The sequence below is a fragment of the Rhinichthys klamathensis genome, unplaced genomic scaffold (assembly GCF_029890125.1).
Source record: "Rhinichthys klamathensis goyatoka isolate OS25496 unplaced genomic scaffold, OSU_Roscu_1.1 h1tg000040l_1, whole genome shotgun sequence".
NCBI classification, from domain to species: Eukaryota; Metazoa; Chordata; class Actinopteri; order Cypriniformes; family Leuciscidae; genus Rhinichthys; species Rhinichthys klamathensis.
In genome coordinates, this window is record NW_026606587.1 from 10,111,464 (window position 1) to 10,128,354 (window position 16,891).

Below are 16,891 nucleotides of genomic sequence, written 5' to 3' on the forward strand. Positions count from 1 at the left end.
TCATGTGACACTGAAGACTGGAGTAATGATGCTGAAAATGTAGCTTTGCCAACACAGGAATAAATTGCATTTTAAAATATATTCAAATTGAAAACAGTTATTTTAAATTGTTATAATATTTCACAATATTACCATTTTACTGATCAAATAAATGCAGCCTAGGTGACTTTGAAAAACATTACCAACCTCAAATCTTACCGCACCCAAACTTTGAACAGTATACTTATACAACACTTCTCTGTTTTATTTTATATATTTTTAGTCAAATTTGTTTTGCTACTGTAACTTATAAGACACAGTATATTGAGTTACATTTTTGGACCATTCTTTTGACTTAGCCATATTTCTAACATGTAGTAAAAGGTGACACTCAACAAACCTAGCCAGTTCAGATATTTCATGTGTTCTAGCTCAAGCACACCTGGAGCAACTAATGAAGCCCTTGATTAGTTGCATCAGGTGTGCTTGAGACAACATCTGTTTTGCAGATTTGTGCTGTTGTGAGGGATTCAAGAGGTTGAAAACTTTTGAGACTGCAGAAGTCATTAAAAGTTGCATTTTCAGTTGAAATTGAAACATTTGTTGTGTTGAGCTATTTCAATTACTTTTGTTTGATTTGTTCATTGCAAACAGCTGAAAGTCTGTAAATTTTGCCAATAAACCTCATTTGCAATGAGGGTTGAATAACTGTATGTAAATGACCTCTGTTATGATTTGCTGACAAAATTGCATGTACAATCAGTAATATCATACCTACCAATTTGCTGAATACAGGCATTGGTTAGTAAATGAGTCAAAGTGTTGATTGTAATATCATAACTGCCATAACTAAAATGTCATACAAGCCAGCTCAGTTTCAGTACATGGCTTGGTGAACTGATGAGAGGGCTTTGCACTGTGAATAATAAAGTATGTCTACGTATCAGTAGAAAAGCATTTTCAGCTGACCATGATATGGCCTCTTTCAGCTCATTCTTCAGCATCTAGTATTGTAGTGTTCCACAGAGGGCCGTATATAATTGTGTTCCTCTCATGTGATTGACAGGAGTCATGTTACCTCTCCGTCTCCATATGGCACACTCAATAACATGAATAAGATGCACGGGTCAATCAGCAAGCTTCCCTCAGTGAATCAGCTGGTGACACAACAGACTCAGCAGAGCGCAGGACCCTCTGCATCCATGTCACATATGGGTAAGCTCCTCCTCAACATTTATATATATATATAATATATATATGTATATATATATATATAATATATATATATATATATATATATATATATATATTACAGTTTTTCTTTTATTTCATGTCATATACTCTTTTCATATACCAGTTCATCTCTAACCAACTCTTTAAAAAAAGTTATTGATTTTGTCTAGTTATTTTAGTCTAAATTATTATAGTTGAAACTTTTATTAAATGCAATTACTTTAATTAGAGTGTTGTTTTTTACCCACTCAAATAGGACTTGCAAGTACATCTTTATATGAAATTTCATAATTCTGTTGTCTTTAAAATGTGGTTATAGTGTACTGCCAACTGTACTGACAAGCATTTATTTTAAACTACAATACACTTTAATGTCATTTCTATTGAAACTTGTACTTCATGTGTTTAAATATATTTGTAATTGCGCATTTGTGATAATGTAGTTGCAATTTAGTACAATTAAAATATATTCACTTTAAATGTAATCTCAAATAACACTAGTTAAAATTATAATCAAGTACTTTACATGTGCTTTAGTGTACTTTAAAACACGGCAAAAGATTACTAAAACATACATTTAAAATATACATTAAAGTAACACTTTTAATTTAAAACTATTACAAAGTGCACTTTTTAAAAGTCTCTCACTCTTTAAGTAGACTTAAGTGACCTTTTTATTTCAGTAATATCTGCAAGTAGTTTTTAAGATTTGAAGGACACTACAATTGCACATTCAATACAATCAAGCGCACTTCTTTTTTACAAGGGTATTTTGATTTGCTTTCATTCAATGGAAGCGGGACTGTTGTTCTAGCAATGACATTTGCATTCATGAAAAGCTACCAGACATTTGGCTAATAGCAAAGTGTTATTTGATCTCTAAATCCCATGTGATGCTCATTTGATGTTTGGTGAGTGTTCATTTAGGTTTTGACGATTGGCTGTTGTGGATTTGTTCATGCAGGAACAAACATGCTGGGTGGACACCACATGCAGTCTAACGGCGACGTGAATGGAGCTCACCCGTCACAGTCTATAGTGTCCACCTCTCACTGTACCCCTCCCCCACCTTACAACCCCGACCCCAGCCTCGTCAGGTACTTCACCCTGCAGTAGCACCAACCTGACACACGCGTACACAGACTACAAATGATGTTCAGCTTCTTTCATATGGATTCTTACAGCAGTGCGACTGAAATTAGCCTCATGTGTCTCATCAAGAGTGGCTTCAGGTTGTCTTACTCTGTAGAGCAGGGGTGTCAGATTCAGTTTTAGAGGGCCAGTGTCCTGCAGCAGAGTTCAGCGCCTCCAATTAAACACACCTGAATCAGCTAATCAAGGTCTTCGGGATACTAGAAACTGGTGTTTTGGAGCTGGATGGAGCTGAACTCTGCAGGACAGTTGCCCTCCAAACTAGGGCTTTTTTACACCTAGTCACTTCATGCGTTTTTTCCTATCGGATAGACATCCGAGTGTAAATGCCCTACAAGACTAAATGATCCGACCAGCGCTGATGCCGCTCTTTCTCCTATTGCGGTCCTATTGATTCTATTGATAAATATAATGCAGCGTTTATCGGTTTCATTCGTTGACGTGAACTCCGTTAAATTTGCATATAGCACGGGAAATTGAAGATCGGATTTATATCCGTTTTGCGGAGACACATTTATGTGGCCATGTGTAAATGGAACCGTTTTAACAAATCAGATATCTATTCGATCAGTAAAAACGTATGAAGTGAACAGGTGTAAAAAGTAATCTAGACATAAAGAGCAACCTTAAATAATTCAAAGATGCATCTCCATTTCACCACGACTTGATCATCTATCTTTACATAGTTACAGTTGTCAAATTACAGTATACTGATAATTTTTTTTGTGCTAATGCACAAAAGAGGATTTTGATTGTAATGAAATCTTTGCTTTTTTAAAGAGGTTCCTATTTCAGACTTGTACATAAGAGTAATATCTTTTTTAAATATTTCTCTGCTGGTCAGAGAAACATTTTGACTTTAAATCACACCTTTTTCATTAATATGCATATTCAAATTTCAAACACTTGATGTGTTTAAATTTTACATCATTATACATACGGCCGATTACATGCAGTTATTTATCACATTGGGCTGGGTAGGGGGTGGTGAGGTGCCTAAATGGCCTGTGCAGTTTTCATCAGGTGAATCTCACAAAAACATGTCTGGTACACCCCAAAATCAAAAGGAAAAAACGGATAGTTTTAAACGGATAGTTCACCCAAAAATGAAGAAATTGTAATCAGTTACTCACCCTCATGTTGTTCCAAGCCCATAAGATTTTCATTCATATTCGGAACACAAATGAAGATCTTTTTAATGAAATCTGAGAGATTTATGTCCCTCCGTTGATATTGAAGCGTCAATGTGGTAGTTGCGTGTACTAAGTTCATTAAGAGATCATAAAACTAATCCATATGAATTGAGCGGATTAGCCCAAATTTTCTGAAGAGACGCAAACACTTTTTATGATGATCAGATTTAATTTAGGCTTTTATTCACATAAACAGAAGCTCAAACGAATTATCTTAATGCGCGAGATACATTGTTGAACCTCATTGGTTCTTGTTGAAGCTCAAACGTGCTGTGTAAACGAGAATGAACCTCATTGGTTCTCGTTGAAGCTCAAACATGCTGCGTAACACAAGAATGAACCTCATTGGTTCTCGTTGAAGCTCAAACATGCTGCGTAACACAAGAATGAACCTCATTGGTTCTCGTTGAAGCTCAAACATGCTGCGTAACACAAGAATGAACCTCATTGGTTCTCGTTGAAGCTCAAACGTGCTGCGTAACACAAGAATGAACCTCATTGGTTCTCGTTGAAGCTCAAACATGCTGCGTAACACAAGAATGAACCTCATTGGTTCTCGTTGAAGCTCAAACATGCTGCGTAACACAAGAATGAACCTCATTGGTTCTCGTTGAAGCTCAAACATGCTGCGTAACACAATAATGAACCCTTTATTGGTTCTCGTTGAAGCTCAAACATGCTGCGTAACACAAGAATGAACCTCATTGGTTCTCGTTGAAGCTCAAACATGCTGCGTAACACAAGAATTAACCTCATTGGTTCTCGTTGAAGCTCAAACGTACTGCGTAACACAAGAATGAACCTCATTGGTTCTCGTTGAAGCTCAAACATGCTGCGTAACACAAGAATGAACCTCATTGGTTCTCGTTGAAGCTCAAACATGCTGCGTAACACAATAATGAACCTCATTGGTTCTCGTTGAAGCTCAAACATGCTGCGTAACACAATAATGAACCTCATTGGTTCTCGTTGAAGCTCAAACATGCTGCGTAACACAAGAATGAACCTCATTGGTTCTCGCACTTAAGAAAGAATGCTTGAGCTTCCGTTTACCGATGGCCGTAGCCGGCTATGAGGTCACTGAGGTCCGGATCTCAATATTTTTCCGAGGTGTAGGCTATATAATAAATGTTGTGACATAATTGCCTAATATAGTATTATCACTACTTTAATGGTGCAAGGCTTTTGCACAGCACCAAGATCTTCTCATCTTCGCTGCTTCAGTGGACTAACATCGCTCGTCAATGTCAAAATATTTGAGATGACCAATCAAATCAAAGTAGGCGGGCTTAATGTTCACAGAAGCTGCTGAGCGCGAACTCCAGCACAACTCGACGCTTCAGTAAACAGTCATAAAATGTGAGATAAAATGCGAGATAAGATGTAAGTAGCTAAACTAAACTTTTCATATTTGACAGCGGTTTTAGGATGAAAGTGTTAAACTGACTGACAAAAATAATCAGGCAAACTAATACACTTTTTTCTAATGTCACCATTTTGAATTGAAAACAGGCCTATGTAATTTCATACAGGTCCTTCTCAAAAAATTAGCATATTGTGATAAAGTTCATTATTTTCCATAATGTAATGATAAAAATTAAACTTTCATATATTTTAGATTCATTGCACACCAACTGAAATATTTCAGGTCTTTTATTGCTTTAATACTGATGATTTTGGCATACAGCTCATTAAAACCCAAAATTCCTGTCTCAAAAAAATTGCATATTTCATCCGACCAATAAAAGAAGTGTTTTTAATACAAAAAAAAAAGTCAACCTTCAAATAATTATGTTCAGTTATGCACTCAATAGTCAATACTTGGTCGGGACATGGAGGCAATCAGCCTGTGGCACTGCTGAGGTGTTATGGAGGCCCAGGATGCTTCGATAGCGGCCTTAAGCTCATCCAGAGTGTTGGGTCTTGCGTCTCTCAACTTTCTCTTCACAATATCCCACAGATTCTCTATGGGGTTCAGGTCAGGAAAGTTGGCAGGCCAATTGAGCACAGTAATACCATGGTCAGTAAACCATTTACCAGTGGTTTTGGCACTGTGAGCAGGTGCCAGGTCGTGCTGAAAAATTAGATCTTCATCTCCATAAAGCTTTTCAGCAGATGGAAGCATGAAGTGCTCCAAAATCTCCTGATAGCTAGCTGCATTGACCCTGCCCTTGATAAAACACAGTGGACCAACACCAGCATCTGACATGGCACCCCAGACCATCACTGACTGTGGGTACTTGACACTGGACTTCAGGCATTTTGGCATTTCCTTCTCCCCAGTCTTCCTCCAGACTCTGGCACCTTGATTTCCGAATGACATGCAAAACTGAGCAACAGTCCAGTGCTGCTTCTCTGTTGCCCAGGTCAGGCGCTTCTGCCGCTATTTCTGGTTCAAAAGTGGCTTGACCTGGGGAATGTGGCACCTGTAGCCCATTTCCTGCACACGCCTGTGCACAGTGGCTCTGGATGTTTCTACTCCAGACTCAGTCCACTGCTTCCGCAGGTCCCCCAAGGTCTGGAATCGGTCCTTCTCCACAATCTTCCTCAGGGTCCGGTCACCTCTTCTCGTTGTGCAGCGTTTTATTGCCACACTTTTTCCTTCCCACAGACTTCCCACTGAGGTGCCTTGATACAGCACTCTGGGAACAGCCTATTTGTTCAGAAATTTCTTTCTGTCTTACCCTCTTGCTTGAGGGTGTCAATGATGGCCTTCTGGACAGCAGTCAGGTCGGCAGTCTTACCCATGATTGCGGTTTCGAGTAATGAAACAGGCTGGGAGTTTTTAAAAGCCTCAGGAATCTTTTGCAGGTATTTAGAGTTAATTAGTTGATTCAGATGATTAGGTTAATAGCTCGTTTAGAGACCCTTTTCATGATATGCTAATTTTTTGAGACAGGAATTTTGGGTTTTCATGAGCTGTATGTCAAAATCATCAGTATTAAAACAATAAAAGACCTGAAATATTTCAGTTGGTGTGCAATGAATCTAAAATATATTAAAGTTTAATTTTTATCATTACATTATGGAAAATAATGAACTTTATCACAATATGCAAATTTTTTGAGAAGGACCTGTATATTGTAATAATTAGTAACTGTCAATGTGAGGGAATAAGAAACATAAATCTCTCAGAATCTCTCTGGGGACAGAAATCTCTCAGATTTCATTAAAATATCTTAATTCATGTTTCGAAGAAGAGCGAAAGTCTTACGGGTTTGGAACGTCATGAGGGTGAGTAATTACTGACAGAATTTTCATTTTTGGATGAAGCACTGTTAATGGTCTGTGCATTGTGACAGATTTCCATGATAATTAAGCACATTTCCTCCATAAATACTCATTTCTGTCACAGATCTGGATTTTATTTTTGTAATTCTCATAATTTTTCATTAAATTCTCCCTACAGTATAAGCATTCATTAGAGACAGCACAACAAATACTACAATTGTATTTAAACTCATTTCTTTTTTTATTACAGTTTTATAATAAATTAGGAAAATATTATTAATAATTTATTATAATTAATGTTATTTAAAAAAAATATATTACACATTTTAATTATAACTAGGGCTGTCACGATTCCTTTATTAAATGTGAGTAATCTCGGTTTAAAAATTAAAAAATCCTCGATTGCAATTGATGAAGCAAACTATCATTTTTTTTTCTTTTCTTTTTTGATTAAAATATATGATGTATGATATATGTATGATATATTCCATTCAGTTTTTTTGAGATTCACTTTCACCCAGTTATGTGTTTTAGTCCATTGCCACCAACAACCTGTTTACATTATTAAATAAGTTAATAGCATTGTCATTTGTGCTACTCTGCCAACCATAAGTCTTATATATTGGCACCTAGAGTGATATTTATTTTAAACTAAATGTGTTTTAGTTGACAATTTTCCATGCACATTGCATTGTTTTACCGACTCCATTGTCAAAAATTTAATTTATTAATATCAATGTTCCATCTCATTTAATTATCAATGTATCAGGGTGAAAATTAAGGGCAGCATCTATAATTATGACAAAGCAACACATGTGTTCGAAACTTTGTTTAGTTTAAAATGACTAAAACTGCTTTATTAAATCAGATATTGTGATCATTAAGCCATTTCAAAACACTTTACAGTCAGATGTTGAATTTGCTACACATACTTTACTCACTTTCTTGTAGTTTTGTTTGTCTTATTTGCTCTGCCTTTAAAATAACTCTGTCGGCTTTAAATTTGCTGTTTTGATTGTATCAAGCAAATCTTTTTTTTTTTTTTTGGGTGAAATATTTATAATAAAAAGATCAATACACAATGAAAAACTTGTTATGCATCATTAATGTAATTGCATGTTTTGATTGCATTTTTTTATAAAATGAAATCCTATGCAAATTCTGAAAAGAAATTTGCATGCAGCATTTCATTTAACTACCATTCAAAAGTTTGTGGTCAATAAAACGTTTTCTTTTCTTTTTTTTAAAGAAATTAATACTTTTATTCAACAAGGATGCATTCAATTAAGAGTGACAGTTAAAACTTTTACATTCTTAAAAAAAATATATATATATTTCAAGTAAATGATTGTTCTTTTGTATTTTCTATTCATCAAAGTGTATCGCATGTTCCACAGAAATATTAAGCACCACAAGTGTATTTAACATTGATAATATAAAGAATTATTTGAATTAAGAATGATTTCTGAAGGATCATGTGACTGAAGACTGATGCTAAAAATCCAGCTTTGATCACAGGAATAAATTACATATAAAAACATTAAAATAGAAAACACTTCTTTTAAATAATTGTAATAATATTTCACAATATTACTGTTTTTACTGTATTTATATAACAAATAATGCAGCCTTGGTGAGCAAATGAGACTACATTTTACCAAACTTTTGAATGGTAGCAAATATTACATTCACTTGTAGCTGAACATTTCACCATATTTAACTGGTGCTTGTATAATCAAAGATTTGATCATAATTATGATTACAATACAAATGCTTTATTTTAATTAAGTATTTTGTTGCCTAAATACACTCACATTATTAATTCCATCAGTACTTGATAATAATCCCTGTGCAGATGCAAATGCCGTGGTGCTTTGCTTGTTATGTTCTCCATGGGTGAATATGTAATTCACAGGACGCAGCCGCTTGGTCTTAGTGGGGTTCCTTTTGTCTCTGAACAGTTTCTTAACCAGCCTGGGCTGCCAAAACTGTATCGACTACTTCACGTCCCAGGGACTCCAGAGTGTGTACCACCTTCAGACTCTTTCTATGGAGGTAAACCAACAGTTCGGCCTATATGGTGTTTGAATCATTTGTGTTTTATCCTTATAGAGTGCATTAGTGTCCAGCCAATTTTGGCCACTGTGATTTTGCCAAGTTAGACATGTTCCTGGGTCAACATATTTTGTTGATCCTGGAACAACCTTCCTGTCTGAAAATGTAATCCTAAACCTAACCCTGCATAACTCATCCCTAAAATGAATCAGAGGGAAATGATAGGTGAATAACACTGATGCCGAAGCATCTAACCCTGGTTGTAAGCCTGAACTTGACATAAACTGTAAACTTGTCCCTCAGATCTGATTGGTTGATTGGAATGTTTCTCCAGCATCAACAAAGATGTTGATCCAGGAACATGTTGCACTTGGTGAAATCAGATTTGAAATACTTGATTCTGATTGGTCAGGACTTTGTGGGCAAATATATTTGTATAACAACACAAAATTTAGTGGGATACATAGATTTGTCATGTAACAAGTGCAACAGTGTCCGCCCACTTTTTCAAAGAACTACAATCCCATGAAGCTTTGTGAACAGAATAATTGAATTAAACACGATTGAGAAATATTCAAGTATTTTGAGAGCGTAGAGACTCGATTATGTCATTTACAGTGGGCGGAGTAAAGAGCTCTTTTGGTGCGTTTGATTATCGTGACTCTCTGATTGGTGGAATTTTTGTAAAGGATCATGGGTAATGTAGTGTTTCACCACAATTTCCGGTATTATTTTAAAAATAAGCTAAAATAATGCAGTCTGAAGGCTTCAACAGAACCAAATACTTTCAATTAACTCTTTCCCAGCCATTGACAAAAATGTCCGGCTTTCTGTGTTTTCACTGTTCACTGGGTAGGGGGCGCTGTTAGACATCTTCTGAAAGAGTACTGAATCTCCTGATAAAAACACAGGTGAAGAAGAAGCAGAAACAAGCGATAGCATATGTAAGCAGATGCGTTATGTAAAATAACGCGATCATTAACATTAAACAGCATTTAAATCAAAACTGCCTAATGTTACCGAATGAAATGTCGACCCAGGACGAGCTACTGTGAGGCTTTAGGAGTGTTGATTGACTCGATCTACTCCATCTATGTTTTGATCATCGTTTTGAATTCGATCAAAGCCCGTCTACGGAAAGCCTTGGCACTTCCTATTAGCCCCGTTGTATCATCTTGGTTGCAGTTCCATTAGAATTCCACTGGAGGTGATCACGGGCGAGTGCAGAATGAATGGGAGTCTATGGGGCTAGACGGCTAAATGTATCTCTTTCTCCTGCTTGTCGTTGAATCAACATATATTTTATTGTTGATTCCACAAGTTCAATATAGATTATAGACCAAAAGTCGAATAAATGAGTACTTCTGTCCTTTCGATTTCTTACAGGTTAGGCCGTTGTTGGCCGGAACACGCTAGCATTCTGTTATTATGTGACGTTATCACATTTTTGAATGGATTTTTAGAACAGAAAAGTGATCTTAAAAATGCAGTTTTCAGCTGAGTGTATTATCTTAGTCCCTCCTTTTGAATGCAACTTTCAGATTACTTGACAAAAAATTACATCCTGAGAAAAGTGGATTTCTGGGGGTGAAACCCCATAGACTCCCATTCATTCTGCACTCGCCTGCGAGCGCCCCCGCATGGACAGAGACGTGTTACTGCAGCCAGTTCAGAACCCGGAAGTAACCAGAGCGTGCCAGTTCTCTCCTATTAGACATTCTCTGATTCGATCTGGATGTAGTCTTGACAAAAGACTTTTTTTGCTAAAAAAAAGAATGCATGAAGTTAGAATAAAACGTTTTTTTTTTTTGTTTAAAAGCAGAGGATCTGTTCGTTCTTTAGATAAATTGCATGTTCAGATATTCATACATATTCTGGGGGCCATGAAACTTTTGTGAAATTGTCAAAAAACGCTGGCGGAAAAGTTAACAACCTCGTAGCTCACTGCAGGCTTGTCTTTAAGTTATCGTTAAAAATTATCAAAAGAGTTTTAACTTCCGAAACCCGACTCTTGCACTCTATAGTAAGATATGATTGTCACGAAGGCCTGTTTTTTTCTACCGTGAACGTTCACAGCATGATGTTTACTGTGAGCACGATGTACTTACTACCTGTGATCTTGTGTTCCTCAGGATCTTGGGGCCCTGAAGATCCCTGAGCAGTTCCGGCTGGCGATCTGGAGGGGCCTGCAGGACATGAAGCAGGGCCACGACTACATCCGCTCCAGCAGTAACATGGCCACGATGGCCATCGGCCCCGGAGGAGAACTGCAGCGCCAGCGCGTCATGGAGGCCGTGCACTTCCGAGTGCGTCACACCATCACCATCCCGAACCGCAGCGGGGCCACGGGGGGAGACGAGTGGGCCGACTTCGGCTTCGACATGCCCGACTGCAGGATACACAAGCACTCCATCAAGGAGGAGTTCGCAGAAAGCGACCTTCGCTGAGAACTGGTTTCCATCTCTATGTTGTCCGTACTGGGTTCTTAAAACTGCAATGGACGGTTCATATTTTCCATATAGTCGCACTTCCATGTTTGACAACTAATGATTTGGCGAGTAGAAATTCCCTTTTTATGAGCTCCGGGGTTCAAGCGAATCATTTTATTAGATGGCCTTATGCTAATGTTACATCACACACACACAAAAAAAGTTAACTAAAATGAATGATATTATTAGGATGTAGTTATGAATGGTTAGAAGCGGTGTATGATTTCAAAACATTGCCTTATTTATTTTTTTTGGCTTGTTGTAAATTATAATTGTGCAATCATGTATGATAAAGGGGAAAAAAAAACAGTGTGAAGTAAAGTCCGTAGATAACGTGGATACTTTGACCCACTAAATCATACTTTATATTCACTTATTTTGACAAAGCTATATATGTATGGCTAGGTCAAAAGGCATTCTGTATTTGATTTATTGTTTCATTACAATGGCATACCTAACTATTATTTTTACGTTATCAAAGTTTCACAATGACAGTGATGAAGACCGCACCATTAAAGTGCAGGTAAATTTATAGGTAACAGATTATTATTATTATTTTTTTTATTATTTTTTTTACAGGACATCTTTTACTGCTTTTGAAGTGGTATTTTTTTATGCATTTGTTAAGTATTATGTTGTTGAAAGGGAGACACTGTATTACCATACGCATTTTTTTTTCAATGCCTTTACAGTCAGACTTTTAAAGTTCACCTGTTTCGTGGTATTAGCCTTGCAGGACAAGGTTTTATTTATCATGCTGTACTGTTATAATGTCTATTTTTTACTTTATTAGATGCCTTGTGTTATCGTTTTAATTGTCTCTAATTTTAGGATGTTTAATAGTAAAATTATGGCTCAGTCAAGGTACTAAGCTGAATCTTACAAACACAATTCCCGGTCACATTTCATCCCAGAATCAAAAGAAAAAATATACATTATAAATTATAATTTTGCATAGACATTAGGGCTATTCTAATTTTGACATTGTGCCATTATTTGAAAGATTTCTCATCATAGTAATGCATTTTTAAATCAACATAAAGCACGATAAATACTACCATGATGTATAAATACATAAATATTAATATTTTCTGCATTACCCCAATAAGAATTTTGGTGCTACAAATTGTAATTGCCTTAAAATTTTAAATTTGGTCTTTAATCAAAATATAAATAAATTTTATTTGTATGTTTTTATTTTGCGGCTGAAATATGACCTGAACCTCATTTTGTGATTCACCTGTCTCAAGACTTTACTTTAATATCACTACAACTAGTACTAAGAAGACAAAGTCTGAAGTACTTTTGTTCAGCTGACCCACACAATTATCATGATATGATCCCATCAAAAACCACTGCTCCTAATATAGAAAAGTGTTTCAGACAGAGCCTTCTTTAGAGGAGGACGTCCAGGAACATTGTCCTCTGTGGAAAATAAGGAATGTATTTATATTTCTTACTCCTATACAGTCTGTGTATAAAACTGAACTAAGAGCTGTCTTGAACATTAATAATTTGGTGGATTGTATAGTTAAAGGTGCATCTGTAACCTTTATTCAACAAGCTAATGCATTTGTAAATAACTAGTGTTAACTATATACTATTCACGTGATGATAACAGCACATCTTGAATTGGATGCCACTAAAGGGTCCCAAGAGGTTCATTGAGGACAAAATGAGGATTTTAAATTGGCCATGATGGTGAAACGCCATCATATAGATCCAAGCACTTTATGGCTTTAGGATATTGTAAACAATGTTATATTTGCAGTAAATATCAGTCAGTATTATGTCACGCTGTGTCATTTTGACAACTACAGATTTTAGAAATGTTTTTAAGAGTTAATATCTTGTGTTTTCATTAAAGAGCTGTTATGCTGTTTCTTTTTTTATATCGCCATGTTTGAATTATATTGTAAAGTGATTTCTTTTTCAAATAAATACTAAAGTGTGTAAAACTGAGGGTGTTTTAATTATGCAAGGTCAGTATTGGTTGAGGATCACCCACTAATGCATTGGTCTCTGCTGGACTTCAGTCATTCCAGACATTATATTTCATATTGGCCATCGATGAGACGACAGTGGAGAGCATCTGAAAGAGATCTTGACTTTTGCCAGTTATCTGAGAGAAGAATGTGCTCTTTTCGGCCTTTGGTCCATTTATCACCATGTAACACTAGTAAAACTGGTTATGCCCAGTAAACAATCATGGAATGCCTACACATTTTAGTGGGTTAAAAGTACATTTCAGACATATTTATTTATTAAAACCTATAGGCTATTCAATTTTAGTTAATATTACTGACATATATTTAATTAAAATATTGACAACTAAATATGTGTATATATTCATATGCCTCTAGGCCTCTAAGACATAGAATAATTGACATACCTTTCAGATTAATCTCTTTTACTTGGTCTGTCATCGCTTATTCAAAAGGTTAAATAATTGGCAAAACTAATTTTTAATTGATTTAGTGTTATATGATACTTTAAAACACACACACACGCACACACACACACATTATAGTGCGATCAATTCAATTAATTGCATCAAACATAAAAATTTGTAAATGTATAATACTTGTATATATATATATATATATATATATATATATAGCCTGTATATATATATTAGGGTGCATCAAAAAACACAATTCTTGAATTTTGATATGGCTGGGTGCTAAAAGTGTTCCAATATATGTAGAAACAACAAATGCAAAATATTTTTCCAGTACATGATGATTTAGGGGTGCCACCGTACATCTGTTTTTGTTGGATAAAGTGGTTAACAGTGCTCAATGGTCGCCATTGAGATCTACAGGTAAACAATACTACAGCTCAAGAAATCTGAGGTGATCTTTCTGTGTTTGGTATGTATTATTACATATTACTATCATATCTGGAATTGTATCTTTGTAGACTTATTTATCATAAGTCATTTAAGTCATATTTATAGGTATTTGGTGCTCATTACATCTAGCTAACGTTAAATAGCAACAGTTTGCTAACCACAGTTAGCTATCTATGTTAGCTAAACTATTAAGCTTAACATCAACAGGATTCTAGAGTGGACAATGTCATATTCACAGTATAGATGACTCATGTTTATTGAGAGTAGCATTGTAGTTGGTGGTAGACTTAGTCAATGCTAACAACAAGCTGCGGAAAATCGCCCAGGCCAATCGCTCCAGTGTGACTACAGCGAAACAATTGGAGAAAATGGAGTGCAGACTTGATGCCACATTTCCGCTGTGGCCTCCAAATGTTGAAAAGCTGATTGATAACCCAGAAGACCTAGCTTTCTTGGCCAGCATGAAGAATGAGAGAGTGGCCACATTTGGGGCCGGTTTCACAAAGCTATTTTAGACCGGTCTATAGTGTTAGACAAGTCTAAAATTTGCTCATAGACTAGTCTAATGCAAGTTAGACTGTTTCACAAAAATAAAGACTGACTTAATTTAGACCAAAAAAATGAGACGCCTTCCCCCCCCAGGCTAACTTAGGTCTAAGACTCTGTTACCTTGGCAACCAACAGTAACAATCAGTTACATTACAAACAGCCAAAAGCAAAGGGAAAATGGCCCTATCCAAATTAAACATTTCTTCTTGTTACTACATTCTCCGCTAAATTTCCCAAGTAAAATGTCCTTGTAACTGTTATACTCCTCCAACAAACATATATTTTCCGCTGGGGTAAACTGCACTCAGGGACGGACTGGGACTAAAAAACGGCCCTGGACTTTGACTAGGCCCGGCCCAAAGCAATCGGCGCGTGGAAACTGGACAACAACAACAACAATAACGCCTGCACAAATGAGTGTCACAAGACTTTAATTGTGGCTCATGATACTATACCATCCAAATTATAGCTAACAGCATACACTGTCAGAAATAGGGGTACAGTAGGAGTCCATTTCTGTCCCCCAAGGTACATATATGTACCTTTTTGAGGGTCAAAAAGGTACATATATGTCCCCAAGCATTAAAAGGTACATATATATACCGTTTCTTTTAAAGGTTAAGGTACAATATCAAAAGACAGCCTCTGCTAAGTAATTTTTTTTTTTGTAAAAAAGGTTTTAAGGTTTTAAGGATACCTTAATCATTTAAGGTAGATTTTAACTTATCACTATATTTGACTAGCCTTGAAATAGAGGAAATAAAAGTTTTGTAAGTCAATTTACTGATATTAAATCATTATAAAACAGCAAAAACTCCAGTGTTAAATTAACTCTCCTGGGAGTTTATATGGCTCCAGACTCAAGAGTGTTAAAGTGTTAAAATATGACTGTTAAATTAACAAAAGTTAATGAGCTAATTAAGTGATTCATTGAGTGATGATTGACCATTATTGAAGACACCTGATGTTAACAAGCAGAATCACTGAAGTAGAAAATAAAATAAAATTAAGACACCGCTATGGTGATCAGTGTTTGCTTTAGTTGGGCTCTTGACCCTTAAACTGATAACATTAGATTTTGTTTCTCTGTTGTGTCTGAGTTACAACTGCCAGATGAACAAAGAGAAAAGTTGATCAGGTGGTGTTGGTTATGTTTTGACAATCATAATTTGACCTGAATCACTGAACTCATTTGAAGTCTAATCTCTGACTTAAATGTATATTTTTGATTACAGCAGCCTGTGATTCAACAGAATAAGATCCATCATTTTCTAATCTAAAGGGTTTCTTAAAAGTTTATCTGATAAAACAAATCTTTCTTTTAGGCACACACAGACATCAAGAATCAGTGTATGAATCTCAACAATGGTGACAAAAAGAATATTCAATTAGGGAAAGGAAATTAGTAAAACAATTTGGATCATAATTTATTCATACCGCAATGCATGATGGGAGCCATGAATGAGTTTTGATTGGTGTCACCCAGAATGCACTGCAACATGCTTTATTATTGTCACCATTGTTGAGATTCACAGGCTGATTATTGATGTCAGTGTGTCAACATAAAACAATTTTTAAAAAAGTATTTTGATCAGAACAACTTTTAAGAAATATTTTGGATTATATGGAAATTGCTGGAAATCATTTGCTGTAGAATCACAGGCTGCTGTAATCAACAATATACATTTAAGACTGAGATTGAGAAAAAGAATGAGTTCAGTGATTCAGGCAAATTATGATTATGTCAAAACATAACCAACACCACCTGATCACCTTTTCGCTTTGTTCATCTGGCAGTTATAGCTCAGATACAACAGCCAAACAAAATCTAAAATTAATGTTTAAGGGTCAAGAGCCCAACTAAAGCAAACACTGATCACCATAACGGTGTCTTAAAAAATTATATTTTCTCCTTCAGTGATTCTGCTTGTTAACATCAGGTGTCTTCAATAATGGTCAATCATCACTCAATGAATCACGTAATTATCTCATTAACTTTAACATTCTTGAGTCTAGAGTCATATAAACTACCAGGAGAGTTCAATTAACACTGGAGTTTTTGCTGTTGGACCTCAAGGTGCATACATGTACCTTTTTGAGGGTCAAAAAGCATTAAAAGGTACATATATGTACCGTTTCTTTTAAAGGTTAAGGTA

The 16,891-nt window shown here is 35.8% G+C and overlaps 1 protein-coding gene across 3 annotated transcripts in view; it reads left to right on the plus strand.

Moving 5' to 3' along the window:
• The window catches only part of tp73 (tumor protein p73), a 52,498-nt gene extending 40,611 nt beyond the window's left edge, over positions 1–11,887 (plus strand). For all 3 annotated transcript variants that reach the window (XM_056246799.1, XM_056246800.1, XM_056246801.1), the window contains 4 exons: positions 1,046–1,194; positions 2,177–2,309; positions 8,750–8,843; positions 10,976–11,887. In XM_056246799.1, coding sequence (XP_056102774.1) covers positions 1,046–1,194; positions 2,177–2,309; positions 8,750–8,843; positions 10,976–11,290 — 691 coding nt within the window. In that variant the 3' untranslated portion in view covers positions 11,291–11,887. The remainder of the gene's footprint in view (positions 1–1,045; positions 1,195–2,176; positions 2,310–8,749; positions 8,844–10,975) is intronic.
• Positions 11,888–16,891: the final 5,004 nt, after the last annotated feature.